The sequence below is a fragment of the Notothenia rossii genome (assembly GCF_949606895.1).
Source record: "Notothenia rossii genome assembly, chromosome: 11".
Lineage (NCBI taxonomy): Eukaryota > Metazoa > Chordata > Actinopteri > Perciformes > Nototheniidae > Notothenia > Notothenia rossii.
The window spans coordinates 42,059,159-42,076,197 of NC_136910.1; the positions used below are offsets into that span (position 1 = coordinate 42,059,159).

General features: G+C 38.2%; 2 protein-coding genes and 1 long non-coding RNA gene across 3 annotated transcripts; 1 reads left to right on the plus strand and 2 right to left on the minus strand.

Annotated features, from left to right (window-relative positions):
* Window positions 1-177: 177 nt before the first annotated feature.
* tmem120b (transmembrane protein 120B) lies at window positions 178-7,206 on the plus strand. Its single transcript, XM_079657980.1, has 12 exons — window positions 178-336; window positions 1,477-1,595; window positions 1,926-2,042; window positions 2,126-2,185; window positions 2,271-2,363; window positions 2,452-2,541; window positions 2,669-2,734; window positions 2,876-2,937; window positions 4,252-4,344; window positions 4,594-4,658; window positions 4,868-4,936; window positions 5,463-7,206. The coding sequence occupies exons 1-12, from the start codon at window positions 274-276 to the stop codon at window positions 5,568-5,570; spliced, it is 1,005 nt and encodes a 334-aa protein (XP_079514106.1). The 5' UTR covers window positions 178-273; the 3' UTR covers window positions 5,571-7,206.
* Window positions 7,207-7,531: 325 nt separating this feature from the next.
* rhof (ras homolog family member F) lies at window positions 7,532-10,929 on the minus strand. The gene is made up of 5 exons (XM_079657981.1): window positions 10,372-10,929; window positions 10,034-10,121; window positions 8,988-9,097; window positions 8,599-8,733; window positions 7,532-8,026 (listed from the first exon to the last, which is right to left on the minus strand). The coding sequence occupies exons 1-5, from the start codon at window positions 10,504-10,506 to the stop codon at window positions 7,862-7,864; spliced, it is 633 nt and encodes a 210-aa protein (XP_079514107.1). The 5' UTR covers window positions 10,507-10,929; the 3' UTR covers window positions 7,532-7,861.
* Window positions 10,930-14,736: 3,807 nt separating this feature from the next.
* Window positions 14,737-16,966, minus strand: LOC307024131. The gene is made up of 2 exons (XR_013803849.1): window positions 16,598-16,966; window positions 14,737-16,451 (listed from the first exon to the last, which is right to left on the minus strand). It is a non-coding gene; the product is annotated as an uncharacterized lncRNA (long non-coding RNA).
* Between the last annotated feature and the right edge of the window lie 73 nt (window positions 16,967-17,039).

Genomic DNA, 17,039 nt, shown 5'->3' on the forward strand with positions numbered 1-17,039 from the left:
TGCCAATACTTTTGTACTTTTAACTAACATTTTGAATGCAGAAATTGTAATTGTAACAGAGTATTCTGATCTGAGTATTTCTTCCACCTCTGTGTATTTTATTAGTTTAATGCTCTACCATAGACAGTGTTCAACCTATGGTTTAACAACAGTGGTGCGCATGCGCCCTGCAGCCCGTTTAAAACGGCTCCTCCTGAGTGGGCAGACAGTCAGACCCTGGGTGAGAGCCAGCTAGTGGAGCCATCCTCCTTCATAATCAGCTGTTGTGACACAATGTCCAAACCGAGGTTTCAGACGGAGTGGGAGGAAATGGACGAGGAATATCAACAACTACAGGTGACACTAAAACCAGTAAATCATTAATAGTAGCCTGCTGGTCGGATAGCATGTCGTGGATGGCACTGACAGCTACTACGTTAGTTTGGATGGCTCCTTCCTATTCGCCATTCATTCTCAGCTCACCCGTAAACGAAGCTTTTTCAGCCAATAACTTTGCTGTTGGAAGCAAAATTGTATTTAAGGGATGGACAAATGTCAGGATGTGTTAACATCTTTGAATTGTGAGTAACACCCGTGTTTTTCTGCAGCTAACGTTAGCAGCAGGTTACTTGTGTTGCTGCTAGGCGGCTAATGAGCAGCTACAGTAACTTAGCTAACAATTTAATAATTCTTGAATTAATTCTATTGAACTTACTAAGAAATGTGTTAAGATAACTTCACGCTATGGCTTTGTTTGAGAACACCATTTTGCAGAAGTCATTGAATACATCATCATCCTTTACCATTACCACACTAGCTCACGTTGGCTAGCTAGCTAACTTGAAACAACAACATAAGTGGTCAATAATAGGAAGAGATACAGCTCCCCTTTTTAGGTTAAAATAAAGCATCATGGTGGTGTGTGGTGTTGTGGCACGATCACCCTTCTGCCTATGCTAGTACCAGACAAATAAGACCTGTGATGCCATCAAAATGTAAAATCTGCAGCTGCTCCATTGGGAAAGAGAATGAAGGTGACTGTCAACTGTTTGGGGGTGTTCCAAAATACAGCCAACATGTTTTAGTTCAAAGAAACAGCCTACAGTTGCTTTTCCTCAGATTACATATTTGTACATCTGTGTATTAGCTCCTAACCATATTGTGTCTGTGGGCTTTAAGAGACTTAGTGAATTACACACTGTTGATTGCCCTGTGGACCTTCTAAATAATCACAATTCCTATGATTGGCCTTGTTGTCCATTAAGGTTTTTTTTTTTTAATGATTGGCAAAGCTTTGTATATAACATTATTTGGTCATGTATTTTCATTGGAATATATCATTCCATGCATAGTTTTCCCATCAGTAGTGCTTGTATTGTGATACATTTGTGGCTGCAGGTTGAAACATTTGCATTTTTCTCCCAATAATGAAGAATCACTCTACACTTTTGTCCTTACACATGTTTTCCACAATTTTGTTGTTTGTTTGATAACTAGGAAACTCACAAAGTGTACAGACAAAAACTTGAGGAGCTCACCAGCCTTCAGACAACATGCAGCAGCGCCATCAGTAAACAGAAAAAATGCCTGAAAGACCTAAGGTGGAGTTTGACGAAGTAAGTGTTCTCTGATCAAGACAGAAAATATCATGATCCTTTAACAGCTTGGTTTCCTGAACGACACTCTTTATCAGCGAACTTGTTTATTATCAGTTTGTGATTCATCACATTCATCAGCCTCTTTTAGAAGATACACGTTTTGTATACTTTCTTTGAATAAGTGGTCTTTTAGTTTTGATTTTAGTGCTTTTGTTGGGGACACTTTCTTTTAGTAAATGTACATGCTATTAAAAAGTTATGATCTCTATGTGCCTTTGAGATCAAAGATATTTCTTCTTACTCTTATTTCCTTTTCCATTAATGATCATTTTGGTTTTTTCTCCACAGGTGTTCCAAAACATGTGACGAGCAAGAACTGAAACTAATAGCGGATATGAAAACACAAATAAAAGATAAAGAAAATGTGTTCTTTGATATGGAAGCGTATTTGCCGAAGAAAAACGGGTCAGTACTTTGTGCATGGCAACACTTCACATTACAGACATGTTGTATTACTTATTGTTTTTCCATTTGTGTGTGTTTTTCAGACTGTACCTGAATCTGGTCCTGGGCAGTGTGAACGTAACGCTTCTCAGCAACCAGGCAAAGTAAGTCGAGTATTCAGCGTGAAAAATATGGTTTGTTTTTTTGTGTATTTATCACCTTCTTTTTTACCTTCTTTTTCATTGATAGATTTGCCTATAAAGACGAGTATGAGAAGTTCAAGCTTTATATGACAATAATCCTGATGTTTGGAGCAATAAGCCTCTTCTTCCTCAACTACCGGTGAGAGAATGTTTCTGCATATTGTTTTCTTTAAATAATACAAATGTTAAAGGTGGTTTTATTATATTTATTTTCTCCATTTGTTTAGAGTCACTGATGAAATCTTCAACTTTTTGCTGGTGTGGTACTACTGCACATTGACCATACGGGAAAGCATCCTCATGAGCAATGGCTCCAGGTGTGTTGTGTGTCAACCCTGAGGCACTGCATTCTGACTTGGAATTGTAATAGTTAATTATTATAGGGAAAAGTATTTTTGAAATGGCTTGGTTGTACAATGGTAAATGTCTTCTTCTGCTTTTCAGGATCTACGGTTGGTGGGTGTTTCACCATTATGTCTCCACCTTTCTGTCGGGTGTGATGCTCACATGGTGAGTTTTTGGCTTAGTTTGTTTCTTTCAGCCGTTATATTTGTACTTTTATTTTGTACAATCCCACACAGGTGAGCGACTTCTGAGACAAAAAGCGCTCCAGTATTGTTTTTGTTTAACCGTATGTTTTTTTTTCCCCAGGCCAGAGGGACCAGTGTATCAGATGTTCAGAAGCCAGTTCCTCGCTTTCTGCATTTATCAGAGTAAGAATTTCATTTGTTTACTTGACTTTGAACCAGCTTCTCTTTAGGAAGTCTGTTTGGCCGGACCATTTCAGAATAATGTATTTTCCTTATATTGTTGTTACCCAAACATGAGGGAGTTCATCCTGAAAAAGCAGTATTCACTTTTTTGAGATTAAAAGTAGTTTTAAGGGGTAACAGAAATCCATCTTTTTGTTGCGACTATCTTGTAGCTAAATATCTATGTCACATGTTTTTCGCTGACTGTGGTCATGTGTAGCCACATGTGGGGATACTTGAGGCGCTCTGGCATGTGCTGTCTCTGTGTTACATCATCCGTGACAGACACCAGATTTGACGGATAAAGGACAATTGTTGTTACATATCTGGAACTCTGGTATGAATTGCATTTTACGACATTTTATTGTTGGGAATGTGTCATCATGACATTTCTAGATATCAGTGACTGTGACTAAATGTTGTGTAAATGTATTTAGAGGAAGTGTACACAACCTTCCTCTTACTAAAAGCTGACACTGAAAGACTCCTTTCTAGTGGATACATGGGTCTTGATTTATGAAGATTTTCTTAATTAATTATCAGGATTTGTTGCATTAATTATTGTATACTCTGGACACTGATAGCCTGCATTGTTGCATCTGAAATACAACAGTTGCATTGTTAACATTTCTTCTCCCCAGATTAGAGAAGTAATTATTTCTCACACGCTGGTGGTTACAGTTATTGCCAACATCAAATGTACATCATGATGTGAGGACTTCGTGACATTGCTCTTTGGTCGGGGGTTTGGGTGATAAACCAAATTAATTAAAAAAATAGATGTTCCTCTTTAAAAAAAACAAGAAACCACCTACAAATGCAGCTATTTATTTTTGTTTTGAGGACATAAGGAACATATTTCACTTTTAGCTTCATGTTATAGGTTGCTGTCCATTTTTAGGACTTTTTCTGCGACAGCTTAAAAGTGGATTAACTGTTTTTCATGCAACAATGGCAGAAAATGCTGTTTCCAGATACTATTTTATTTGTTACATATTCTTCTTTCTGTGTCTTTGTCTTCACCACATATACCAAAGCAAATTCCTGGTATGTGTAAATACCTGGAATAAAACCGATTCTGTAATAAAATAATCTGGTTCTGATGTATAGACATTTCTTGGAACAGACCATTTTCCCTGCAGTCTGGTGTTTTATCAAAACATTGGCAGATCAATCTTTAAAGAAAATGATTGCTGGATGCAGTCCTAAAAGAAAGTTTTCTTTCCAGTTCTGAGATATGAAGTAATCTCTTTGTACTCTCAATTTGTCCTGCAGGCTTTGTTCAGTACCTCCAGTATTACTACCAGAGGGGCTGCTTATACCGGTTACGAGCGTTGGGAGAGAGAAATCAGCTGGACCTCACAGTGGGTAAGATGAACGCTATTTTTGGGGGCAGTCATTTCAATCGTTTGAACTCTTGAGCCAAATGTAACACCGTGTGGGAAAAAATAGGGTAAAGGTGACGGAGACATTTGTTCAAATCAGTGTGCTGCCAAGCAGATGTAATCCGAGTAGCTCAACGAATTAGCTACTAACTAAAACCATCTGTAATTAATGACTGGATAACAACACATTGGTGTAGTGTTGTGTGTGCTTTACAGTTTTGTTTCTCTACAGAGGGATTTCAATCCTGGATGTGGAGAGGCCTCACTTTCCTTTTGCCATTCCTCTTTTGTGGCCATGTAAGTCGAGACATAACGTTTTCGTACAGCTTTATTGCTTAAAGTGAGGAAGACTTTATAATGCATTTCACACCAGCATTTATTATTTGATCTGCATTAACTGTGTAGGGTTTTCCATAACAGTTAAGAGACGGCATTAGCTGAGGAGAAATGTGTGCTATGAGAGCGTGCTGCAACATAATGAACCGTTATGCTTCCTCTCACTGCAGTTTTGGCAGCTCTACAACTCACTGACTCTGTTTCGCTTGGGAGGACATGAGGATTGTAAGGAGTGGCAGGTGAGGGTCACACTGGAAGGTCCTGGGCTTAAATGTCAAGAGGCATGTCAGGCCGAAATAACAGCTGTTGAAGGGACAGTTCATCCAAATATACACGTCTATATTTATATTTGAAAGAAGGCAGTACTAGGGCCAATATTTCCGACAATGGTCTTAATTAATTAATAAGATTAAGAGTAAGATTGGAAAATATGTATTTTTTGTTTTGGGTGATCTTTATCTTTATTAGAGGAAAATGTTTGACAGGATTCTTTGTAAACTAATGTGTGCCTTTTCTCTGTCAGTATCTGACAAAAAATGTAACCTTTTTAAAGCTATTATGAGAATGGTTGACCTCTGAAGTAAAATAAAAAGATGTGCATGGAAGGTTTGTCTGTCCACAGGTTCAACTTGATTTATTTACATGACCTGTGATAACGTGTAGTGTTCTAAAGAATGTTATTCCCATATACTAAACATGTCTGAGCCCTTTCAGAAATTCAGATATAGCTTCAGTTAAAATCATGACTTTTCCTTTTTTCCCCAGGTAATTATGCTGTCACTGACATTCTTTGTCTTGTTCCTGGGAAATTTCCTCACCACATTGCAAGTGGTCAACAAAAAACTTCAGACAAACCAAGAGAAAAAAGACTAAGACTGAAACCTCATAGATTATTACCAACGGCCAGTAGTTTTGAAACGACGCGCACAATGGCTTGAAAGTGACCACGGCACGGTTATGCTGGCAGAAGTTGGAGCAAACTGTTTCTCTCAGGCTGGGATGGCGGCACCGTCCAGCGAAAGTGTCTGGCCGACAGGCTTCTGCTTTCTAATGAATCGTTGTCGATGTTGCTGCAAAGTCAGAGTGGTGAGTTCCACTGATATATGGACAGTTTGACTCTTTATCATGTACATAAAAACTGAGCGGGAAGACCGCTTTCATTTGGGTGTTTGTGTCAGCGCATGAATCTCTCGGAGAGCCTTTTGTTCAAATCATATGCAACTGAAAAAGGGCAGGTAGCATCGATCTACAGAACAGAGCATAGATTGCCTTTGAAGACAAAACGTCTGTCATGCACTTCATACTGACGTCTGAAATGGTCAAACTGTCTCTGGCTTGAACAAAATCGGACATGTTCACGCGCTGCACTTCATTTCTTGAATTAGTTTGTGTAGTTTTGAACTCCTTGTTGTGCTATTTCACTGCTAAACAGTATTTCTTACTAAACTTGTAGGTCAACAACTTAAAAAAACAAAAGTGATACCTTACTGCCCTTCAATTACAGAAAACATTGTGTCTTTTTTTCCTAAGTCAGTGGTGGCTATATTCTTGTTTTCAAGTTTTACAAAAGGGAAAACAACACTGTTACTTCTCCCTTCAGCCATAACTGTGTATTTTTGTATGATGTTACACCTAAATGTGCTGCTACATGAAAACAGATGTAAAAAGTGTGTGCTGCTCCCAGTAAGTATCCAAATATATTTTTTAAAGAACTCTTCCAAGGCCATTTATGTTCTCATTAACATAATGCTTACATTTTGATACATGGACCATTAGTAAAAACCTGATAAATCTAATGCTTCCTTCAAGCTTGATAAACATTTGAACACAGAGCTATGCACAGAGATGTCTCATTACTGTGGTAAAACTAATGACATGTCTTAGGTGAATTGAAGAAATGAATTTTGATCAAATGCTGCTATTATTGCCGGTACTGTAAGAATAAGATAACAAAATCATGATTTTAAAAGTGCTAAATTGTTTTTCTAATTCAAATCAACATCACTAAATAAAGATATTTGTATGAATTAACTTATGGCAGAACCTGAAACTTTTGCTCTCATTCACTGTAATGTTTTGTTTCATGTTTGTGTAAAAAAAACAACTATAATGTTATTTTGAGCGATGTTGGGTCTATAATGCCTTATTTCCCCTCCAGCTTGTCACTGCAACAAAAGTCCTTTTTATTTTGAAGATCTAAAGATGGTAGTGTTTTTTAATGGCATTTCCCTCAACGCTATCATGCTGAAGAGATTCAAAATATTTACAAATCGCTTTTATTGAGGGAAAACGAAGTATGTTTATTCAACATGTTACTTTTGATGTAAGCGTTGCCAAGATGCACAGAACTTGATTTCCTCATTTTTATGATGTAGCTGATGTTAAACAATGTTTTCACCGTTCACTTCAAGACTAACTGGTGCTTGAGTAACGTGACCAGTAACAAATCCTCAATCTGTGTTCATTGTTGTATAAAGTATATTAATAATTAAACACCGAATCAAACATTGTTGCTCTGTCTATTTTGTTTTTTTGTGCAATGAAAATAATTCCCCCTGTGTTGGAATCGTGTAAATACCAAACGTGTTCACCCATGGCAAACATTAATTGTTTCCAACACTAGTGGGCGCTGTTGGTAAAGATAAGAGGTCTGCTTCATTTTGGCTCAGCTCCAAAGCAAATTCTAGATCAGTGTTTTGTTTTACTGGAAATGAACTAACTCTGTTGGGTGTTGATCAAACATGTTTTCTTAAAGCTACAGTACCATAATGTATTGCATTTCAAAAACTAGTCAGTCTGAGAATGTGTTACATACCAGCAGCTTTTAAACCAGATTCAGTAGCAAAAACATCCTAAAAGATGTAAATACTTTAATGAAAATAGAGGTTTTTGAAACGGCACAAAGCTTTATATTAGAAAATATAGAAAACACAAAATGCATCTCGTACAAAAGTTAAAATAAATGGCATTTCAAGTTGCACACCACTTGCAAAACTCTCTTTCCTGTTACCTCATTGGTCATATTCTTGTAAAGGGCTGATGATTCAGGGGGTCACAATGTTCTCTGAGTAGAAGCTGCAACCCCCTTGTCTCTGAATGTCCAACCTTCCTCAGTGTGGATGAGAAGGTTAGCCAGTGGAGTCCTCTATTGTGTGTTTTTTACTTCACAAAACGACACAGTTTTTTCTCCTCTTGTTGTTCTTTTGTTTTCGATTGAAAGCCAAAGTCCTTTTGGTGGCCTCTCTGAAAATGTCTTCCACGTTCTCCTGATGTTTAGCCGAACATTCGAGGTATAGCTCTGCATTCATCTGCTGCCGGGTCTCCTCACCCTGGAAGCCAACATTAACACCAAGAATTAAACTATATAAGGAGCTTAAAGGAATATCTGACCCACAAAATGGCTTTCTCTTTATCAATAATTAACCTTTTGTTACCTTGAATTCTTTTAGAAACATTTTTGCATGAATAATCCATAAACCAAGAATTCTCAATGAACTAAAGTAAATATTGCAGACGTTTTTTAATAGTTTGGGTTTAGCGTAAAACTGCCAATTATGAAATGTTTTGCAGATTACCTGACTCGGATTACTCTGCATGAGTTGTGTGAGACTTTGCCAACCGATTATTTGATCTAGTTTAGGTAAATGCGACCCTGATTTCAATTGATCAAATTCCTTCACCATGTGAGTTCTCTTCAAGATTTAAAGGTAACACAGATTCAGTTATGGCTATACAAATGGTAATGTTGGGGTTAGTGTATTCCTTTAATGTACATTTTGAAAAGATTTGTTATCGCATTATTGCTGTTGGCAGTTAAGTGGTTTGGGTGCTTCCTGTAAACTCAAACAATAGGTCTGTTTTTAAAGGTCACTACATTTCTTCACACTCCTCCTTTTTTTACCTCTGTATAAGTGACGGGGACCTGATTCATGGCTTTGAGCTTCCTCGAACACTCTTTATCCTTCCTGAGGTCAGTCTTGCAGCCAATCAGGATGACAGGAGTGTCCCGGCAGAAGTGCTTCACCTCCGGGTGCCACTGCGGAAGCAAAATAGGACTTTAAGCACTTGAGGCATTGTATGTGTGTTCTTTTTAACATCAGACTTAAGGTCTTCACACTTGGGGAAAAAGAGAAAGTTCTAGCACAACAGTCAGCCATGTGGGAAGCAATGTCCACATTCAGGCTCGCCCGCATGAGTTAATCATAAAAGACACTCAAACAATCATTTACTAACTGCATTTGAACAGTCAACCTGAAAGAGTAAGTGGTGAATACAAAGTGTAATGATTACCTTTATCAGGACATTCTCATAGCTGGTGGGATTGGTCACATCGAAGCAGACTAAAATCAGATCAGCTTCTTGGTATGAGAGCGGCCGAAGTCTGTCATAATCATCCTGTCCTAAAAGAAAGAAAGCACACAATTCATATTAGCAAATTAATGTTAAAGTTTGCACACAGTAAAAAAACTTTCCTCGATGCAACAGCCTATGCACACAGATATGATGTATGTTACAAAGTTAGCAGAGATGTCTGAAACCACATCCTGGCTTCAGCTTCCTATTGTGCTGATGTAAGGCACCCTGCTGCAATTCTATAGAAGATAGGCTGTCAGCACAGTCTGTCATGGGTTTTCCTGATAATGACTTCTAAAAACTGTTTCTCTTCACATGGGAACTTTTTGTTTTGCAGAAATGGTGTCTAGCTGGGTATTGTTTGAATTGAAACCGGTAACAAAGCAAAACCTTAATTCAGGTACTACTAATACAAAATGGCAAAGTGTTATTTGCCATTACAATTTCTAAAGTCATTGTAAGAACTATGCCTAACCAACATATAACACATTTCCAATATCAAATAAGAAACGTATTGACTCGTTTCAACTTTAACACTTTATTGTATTTATAGTAGAATAAATGCTATTCTGACTCTATTTGAAGTTGATGGCTAAAACTAAGTACAGTAATTCAGTCATAAAACCACATTCAAAATAACATTGAGTCTGAAATTGCTTGGAAGCTAAGCTCATAAAAGCATATTAGTCAGTTCCGGAAAGATGATGTTGATGATGCTCTGACATACATTTGACATTTACCACTTCCTCTGACTGCTAGTTTCAGGATTAAACACAGTGGGAGGAGGTCTTAGCTGAAACATTTTTAAGGTGTATATAATTATAAATATATATTTCCCCTGGCAATCTGAGTAGGTATATGTGATGTTAATCTGCTGCCTGCCCCTATTCCTAAAGTGGTCTCTTCACATAATATAAAATGTACAATAAGTGGAAAGGTAATCATGTTCAGAAAAGGAGGGGATTTTTGATAAAGAGTCTCACCAGCTGTGTCGTACAGGTTGAGCTTTATCTCTTTTCCTCCGAGAGAGATGGTTGTGACATATTTTTCGAACACAGACGGTGCATATTTCTGTTTTGACACACAAGAAAAAGATGTCAACTTTATCATACATTTGTATTATATATTATTTGCCATTTCTTCCTCTTACTGAGTTCCAACATTTCATTAGTGTTCACTATTAGAACATTTAATTTGAATTGAGATACAATTTCAACTTTACCAGCCTTAACTATAGTCAGAATAACCTATTTTTTTTAGTAATTAACAAATACAAATCAATATCTAAAGGTGAATCCCATGACATTGAAGCCCTTCTTACCTCTGGAAAATCACCTTTAGCATAAACCATCAGAAGGGATGTTTTCCCGCAGCCTCCATCTCCCACTATCACAATCTTAAGTTCCTGTCCCTTCTTCATGGTACCATTGGCAGTCCCAGCATGGTTGTGTGTCATTTTGCTCCCAAGAATCAAACAGGTTCCAGGCAGGATGGGGCTGAAGATATTCCCTCCAGATTTAAGTTAAATTCATGGTAAAGCCGGATGTATTTGAGAAGGCTGAGGTGATGTACAGGCAGTGTCGAGACAGAGGAACAGACGAGCCTCATGTTGTAGCTTGCTCTGTTAACCACTTCCTGTTCCTGTCACATTGAAGCGGTTAAGAATTGACCCCCTACCGCGCTCCCCTGCCATGATATCATTCTGCTCACTTACAGCCTCTCTGGGTACAAATATCGAGCTACACATGTGAAGCAGTGGAGTGAGGCTGCTCCTACTTCCTCTAAGTGCATGCCTATTTGCATGCCACTATCAAAAGAGGTGTGTGTGTGTGTGTGTGTGTGTGTGTGTGTGTGTGTGTGTGTGTGTGTGTGTGTGTGTGTGTGTGTGTGTGTGTGTGTGTGTGTGTGTGTGTGTGTGTGTGTGTGTGTGTGTGTGTGTGTGCGTGCGTGCGTGCGTGCGTGCGTGCGTGCGTGCGTGCGTGCGTGCGTGTGTGTGTGTGTGTGTGTGTGTGTGTGGGATAACACTGTGAATATTCACATCTAATGCAGAAGTGAAATCAGCAGGCGGTTTTTTATCTGTGAAGTCATGAACGTATTATGCTCTGATGACAATGCACTGGGTGTGTGCCCTGTTCCTCTCTTAGAGGTTTGTACTAGTGGGAACTTGCTTTTTCAGAAATGTATACGGGTAAAAGGCCAGTCGTTCTTCCTCCAAATGAATCACAAACAATAACATCTGAATCAGCACTTTTATTGGCCAAGTACATGTACACATATAAGGAATTAAACTTATTTTGCATTGCTCTAAAAGGTAGTAAGGCTGAACAAATTAGATAGAATTATTATTATGTACACAAATATGCAAAAAGAGATATATGGTTTTATATAAATATTCAGAACATTTATAAAAGCACCTTTTACCAACCATTATATTTAAATAAAACGTCAATACACATGTAAAGTGCTTATAATCAATAAATGCCCCCTTATTTTTCTCAAATTCTTCAAATATTTTATACCTGGATGCCGTTTTTTTGTTGGCTGTTTGAGTTAATTTTATGATATTTAATTAATGGTATACATTGAATTTCATGGTCATGATAATTTACCGGAAATACTCTTACTTTTCTTCATGAGAAACCAAATATAAACTGCACAAAACCTTTATTTTTTGGATCCATAATATGATTATGAAACCTTCAGCAACCAGTGTGGTGAATTTTGTCATGCAATTAGTAAAAAAGCACATTATTCGACCATGTTCAATCCATGAATTTTCCTTTTATTGTGATCATTTTGTGTCCTCAGGGGTATTTACAAGCAATATGTCGGTCATATTTCTCTGTTCAGTCTGAATGGCTGAATATAGCAGTGACATCACAGATTGGGGCGTCAGGATATACTATTCTGTCTCGTCCCAGGGTGCAATGAGCGGACATCTTTATCCAGCATCAAAGTAATTAAATTAGAAAAATGAAGTGAATTGTTTGGAGATACAATTAAGACGTACAATATGTTACAATACTGTAAAGAGATACATGTACATCCTGTTTTTTCAAATGGGTGTGTGAGGCAGATGGCTGCTTTAGGGCAGGAAGAAAATCTTATCAGTGGTTAAAAGATGGTTGAGCCAGATGTGATCTCTCACGATCATGAGCAACTACACATGCTGTAATGTAATACATCCAGTCAATTTGCCTTTAAGTTACTACTGGACACCAAATACAACTGGTTGATGGGAGTATTCATGGGCAATGTGTGCAAAAGATAGTTTAACATTAGGTTTGGGAATATGTTTCAGCAAAGTCAAGGATTGCTTTTACAGAAATACAGAGAGTGTCAGGATAAAGCACAGCATAGGGAAATAGCCTACACTCGAAAACACAATAATGTTGCATTTAAAATGAATCTTCTATCTGGTATGGAGAATTTTATCTCACATAAAATAATGATCAAAACTCAAACTGAGGTAAGCTCTTAAGTGAATTCTAAAGGTTACATTTCATTAGTCACAAGTTGGAAAATATGTAGTTTGTTAGCAAGCTGTCCCTTTAAGAGGATAAGCTGACACTGCCATTTATTTTGATTAATATAAGACATGTCATCTTTAATGTATTTTCCCAGAAAACACACATTTACAGCCAGAAAGGGAATTCCACCTTTTTATTTGGGAATTTGCTCCTACAGTTAAGACACCCTGCAGTATGGTTGGTGATTTTTGTGTAGCCCATTTTAGAGAAGTATATGCATCTAATTTAACATGACTGACTTAAATTATGTTTGTAAGATGGGCCTTAAATCCTAATAAGTGGAAACAATTGCTATGCATAATACAAATAACAGCAACTTGCTTGAGTTTTGACACCAATAAAACATAAAAAGTGTTTATACTATATTTATTAAAAAATCTCACACAGACATAGTATTATATTGTCATTTAAAGTTACAAAGCATGCTGTAGAAGGTTACACTAATAATACAGTAGACATGCAAATAATTAAGAGCTGGAAAGAAGAAAAGACAATGATTTGAAAATAATTAAATACAGTACCACGAATGAAAAATCCTTGAATAAGCCAGTGTAAAATACACAAAGCACGGAGGATACCTGATTTGATTCAGTCAACAATCCATCAGAAGCCCATAAAAGGCTGGGCATACAAAGAAAGATAGAAAGAGTCTGCCAGGCTATTCTGACTCCACAGGATTAGACATAATGAGACGTTCTCATGTGCCCTATATGCCACAACACGGTCAAGTGTAGTCAAATCTATAACAAATTACTGTAGAAGAATAATAATAATGATAAAAAAGAGTGCTTGTTTGACTTACAAGGTGAAACTGGCAGCCTAAGATATTCAGTACATGACTCACATAAAAAAAGGTATTAAATTGTCCTGTAGGTGTGTAAAATATCCATACGTGTATAGCCCATTTTCATCAATTAATAAACCAAGATCAATTGTCAAAAGTAGTTTTTCTCGCCGTGCAAAGAGACAGCTGTCCTGCAGAAGAGAGAGGCCAATCCTCTGTGTGGAATATTCCAGTCTGTCAGCGGCGCGCAAAGCTGAATGGCGCAACCCACCAGGGAGTTTTTTTTTTTTTTTTTTTTTTTTTTAAACAAAAGGCCTATAAATAACCTCATTGGCTGTTTTCAACGCAAAATGTTCACCTTTGTTACACACAAACATAAAACCTTCTTCACTATTCTGTCTCCATTTGCACTGGGGGGTGGGGTGTAGAAATAAAGCAGGGTTGGACAGAGAGGAATGCTGTCTACAGCCTCGTGACCTGCAAATGCGCGCACTTGGCAGCCCCGAGCTAGGAGTGAACAAGAAAAACAGGCCTCCGACACACCGACTAGTACTACATTATTGTGTGTTCTCATAAGCAAATAGACACACCAAAGGGGAGGGCGTAAAACACGCTCACGCACCAGAATGGAGTGCGTAAAGGGCACATTAGTGACGCAGCTAAATACATCGATTCTAAATTGAACTCCTCTGCCGATTAAACGATAAAAATCGCTTTTTTTGTTTGTTAGTTTGTCCTGCTCTGTAGCACTGAAACGCCCGTTATCCTCCGGTCTTTGTCTGAAGCCATAGTGCACGTACGGAAGCCTCCTCCCCCGTGTTATTCCACTGCTGCAGTGGATTCCTGATGACCTTATATGGCAGTGTGGGGGAGCAGCAACTCGCTCGAGCTCCCATGGCAACCGTCCAGAGCTCTCGGATTACATGCCGCTGGCAGGGCGAGGCAGCCCGGCAACCACACAGCCTGATCACGCCACTTGTATTACGTTTCCTTCCATTAAGTCTATTTTACTTCTTCTTATACATACAGTACACCCGTAAAAAAAACAACAACACTCCTTTGTACAATTTTGTGAGACTTCCTGTTGCATCACCGAGAAAAAAAACCTAAGCTCCCTCTCTGAGTACAGCCTCCGAGCCTCTCCCAGTTATGGCGCAGCAACATTTAAAAGCACAGCGCTCTCCTTTGTCTGTAAAGAAGCCATTTTGAGACAAGAGAACAGCAGAGAAACCATTGAACAAGTGTAGCCTGCATAGGCTACCACCAAAAAAGGTGTTTTTGGACAAAGGCAAGCAGTTATATTTAGCAGATTTCGCTCCCATAACATTCCTTTGCTCGTTTAAGCCTTGGATTACATGTTTTGAGTTCTAACTGTGAGTTTACAATTAATCAAACACATATGGGTTACAGTTCTTTTTTTTTTACAAAAGTATATAAAATATATTTTTGCTGAAAACGTTGTAACCACAGTTAGGCTATCTATTGTGCAGGTTGTCTTTCCTATATAATGACAGGCTACATTTAGTTAGACATGTTACAAACTGTCATATTAAGAGAAATAGCTCAAAATCCATTACCTTTCAAAAACAACATTTCCTTGTGGTTAAACATGATGTAGCTCTGTAAGAAATGTCGAAATAGAAGAGGTTATACTTGACTGCAATCCTGTCTTCAAGGAGAGAGAGAGAGAGAGATAGAGGAGATGGTTTGCATATTGCCCACACAGATGATGCTTGAAGATGCATTTTCGCTGGCCGAGAGGCAATGACTAGCACTGATCAAAAAGTTTTCAAAAGAGCTCTCCTCTATCTTTCGTTGCTAATGGATTCCTTCCTTTTCAGGAGACGCTATCCCACCCCTTATTAATGCCATTATTAGAGGATCCGAAGATGGAGCTGAAAACGTTCCTCCTGTCCCTGCGTTTAGGCCTGTTAACTGCATTTCACCAAAGTGCTGAGGTAAATATTTTCACCATAAGAGTTTTCACTCCATCTGTTTCCTCTTAAGTTTTTTTTTTTTAAAGCGTTTTTTTAAGTTAAAAAAAGACGCTACCTTACTGGGCTTGTTAAGACATTTAAATGCACCCTTGATGCAAGGTCAAGCCGACGATTACACTTTGGACGCATTTGCTTCTTAAATGGCAATTGGACAGCACAAACCTAATCGAGCTTGAAGTTGTCTCCACAGCTGAAGGAAGGGTGCAACACACCAGGGTTTTTAACCGTTGCTGTTGTGAGAGGAAAGTCATTACTCAAACAAAATAACGTAAAAGTCAAATTTGAAGGCAGCACAATAAACTGTTAAGCAACAGGCCATTAGTTATCCGTGGCCTGCTCTCTGTCATCTGAGGACGAGCAGTATATCAACTGTATTATCTATATGTCAGCATGCCAGTGAACATATTAAATAAAGTTGTAGAATACAAATGCCAAGATTTCTGTGAGTAAATTGATAGCTCAATCAATACATTGACAGAAACACTTTTGATAACAGAAAATGCATGCCTCACATTTTACATTAGCCTTCTTTTAAATTTTGATAAAAAAAGTTGAACTTACTTATTGCTAAGCATATCACAAGGCCATAAGTGCATTGCCAGACACATGGTCACTTTAACTGTGTTTCCCATTAACTTAACATCTCCAAATATCATACAGCTGTTTATTCAAAACATTTGGTTTCTTTTCACATAATAAATATAAATACTAGTATATGGGTGTGCCATGACCTAGTTAAGACAAAGATGGATTCCAGGCAGAGGAAAAAAGGCTCAAGATGTCACAGGGTATTACATCCAGTACATAATCTTCCTTCTTCTCAATCCTTTAAAAGGAGGTATCATAGTTTTATCATAGTCCGTGAGAGATGAGGAAATCAAGTGTAAGATCCCTTTTGGAACAAAGGAAACCCATATAGGCCATTGAGTCCTGTTTTAGGAAAATGGCTGCCGATAGCGCTCGGCCCCCTCTCTCTGCTCTCTGTTGAAGGACTCCTGAGCCGTGCCTCTAATAGCAGACAGCTCCTCTGCTGCTGCGCTCTGATTGGCCCGCCAGAGCTGCCGCTGTTAACCAGCCAATTGCCCGATCACTGCAAAACACCAAGCAATGTCAAACTAAATCCACTTTAGGCGACAATATAAGTCTCGCAAATGGTATTAAAAAATGAAAAGCGCTATGATAACACAAATAAAAGCCCCACGGGTTGTTAATATTTGTTTAAAAGCCAGCACGTACCACAACGGTTTGGCACTAGTTTGTTGGTCTGGATTACAAAGCTGACACAACGTAACACACCGCCGCATTCCAACGGATATAAACGTTAGCCTCGCAATTAACTTCAACGTTTTATCAGCCAAGTTTTGTGTGAGACATGTCCCATTCGCTGTCATCTTCTGTCTCTACATCCGCGGAGTCCCCATGTGTTTGTTTTCCTTCACATATATAGTCCGATATGGTTTAATTGTTCAACGAATACACAAAAACCTTCGTCCAAATCCTTTTTAATGGCCTTTTAGTGTCAGTTGAGAATATTGCCCCTGTGTCTATCTTGTGTTTGCCATTTGGGTAAATACAGTCAGCAGATTCGACACAAAATGGTTTAGAGGTTTAGAGACACAAGGCAGTTACCGGTCATATACTAATATATATAAATGCATACGAACGTTTTTGACTGTGC

Coding starts and splice junctions, on each gene's coding strand:
- rhof (XM_079657981.1), bottom strand. CDS start 10,506: ATGACACACAACCATGCTGGGACTGCCAATGGTACCATGAAGAAGGGA. Junction 9,098..10,033: donor CAACCTGTACGACACAGCTG/GTGAGACTCTTT, acceptor TCTTTCTTTTAG/GACAGGATGATTATGACAGA. Junction 8,734..8,987: donor ATGAGAATGTCCTGATAAAG/GTAATCATTACA, acceptor TTGCTTCCGCAG/TGGCACCCGGAGGTGAAGCA.
- tmem120b (XM_079657980.1), top strand. CDS start 274: ATGTCCAAACCGAGGTTTCAGACGGAGTGGGAGGAAATGGACGAGGAA. Junction 1,596..1,925: donor CTAAGGTGGAGTTTGACGAA/GTAAGTGTTCTC, acceptor TTTTCTCCACAG/GTGTTCCAAAACATGTGACG. Junction 4,937..5,462: donor AGGATTGTAAGGAGTGGCAG/GTGAGGGTCACA, acceptor TTTTTTCCCCAG/GTAATTATGCTGTCACTGAC.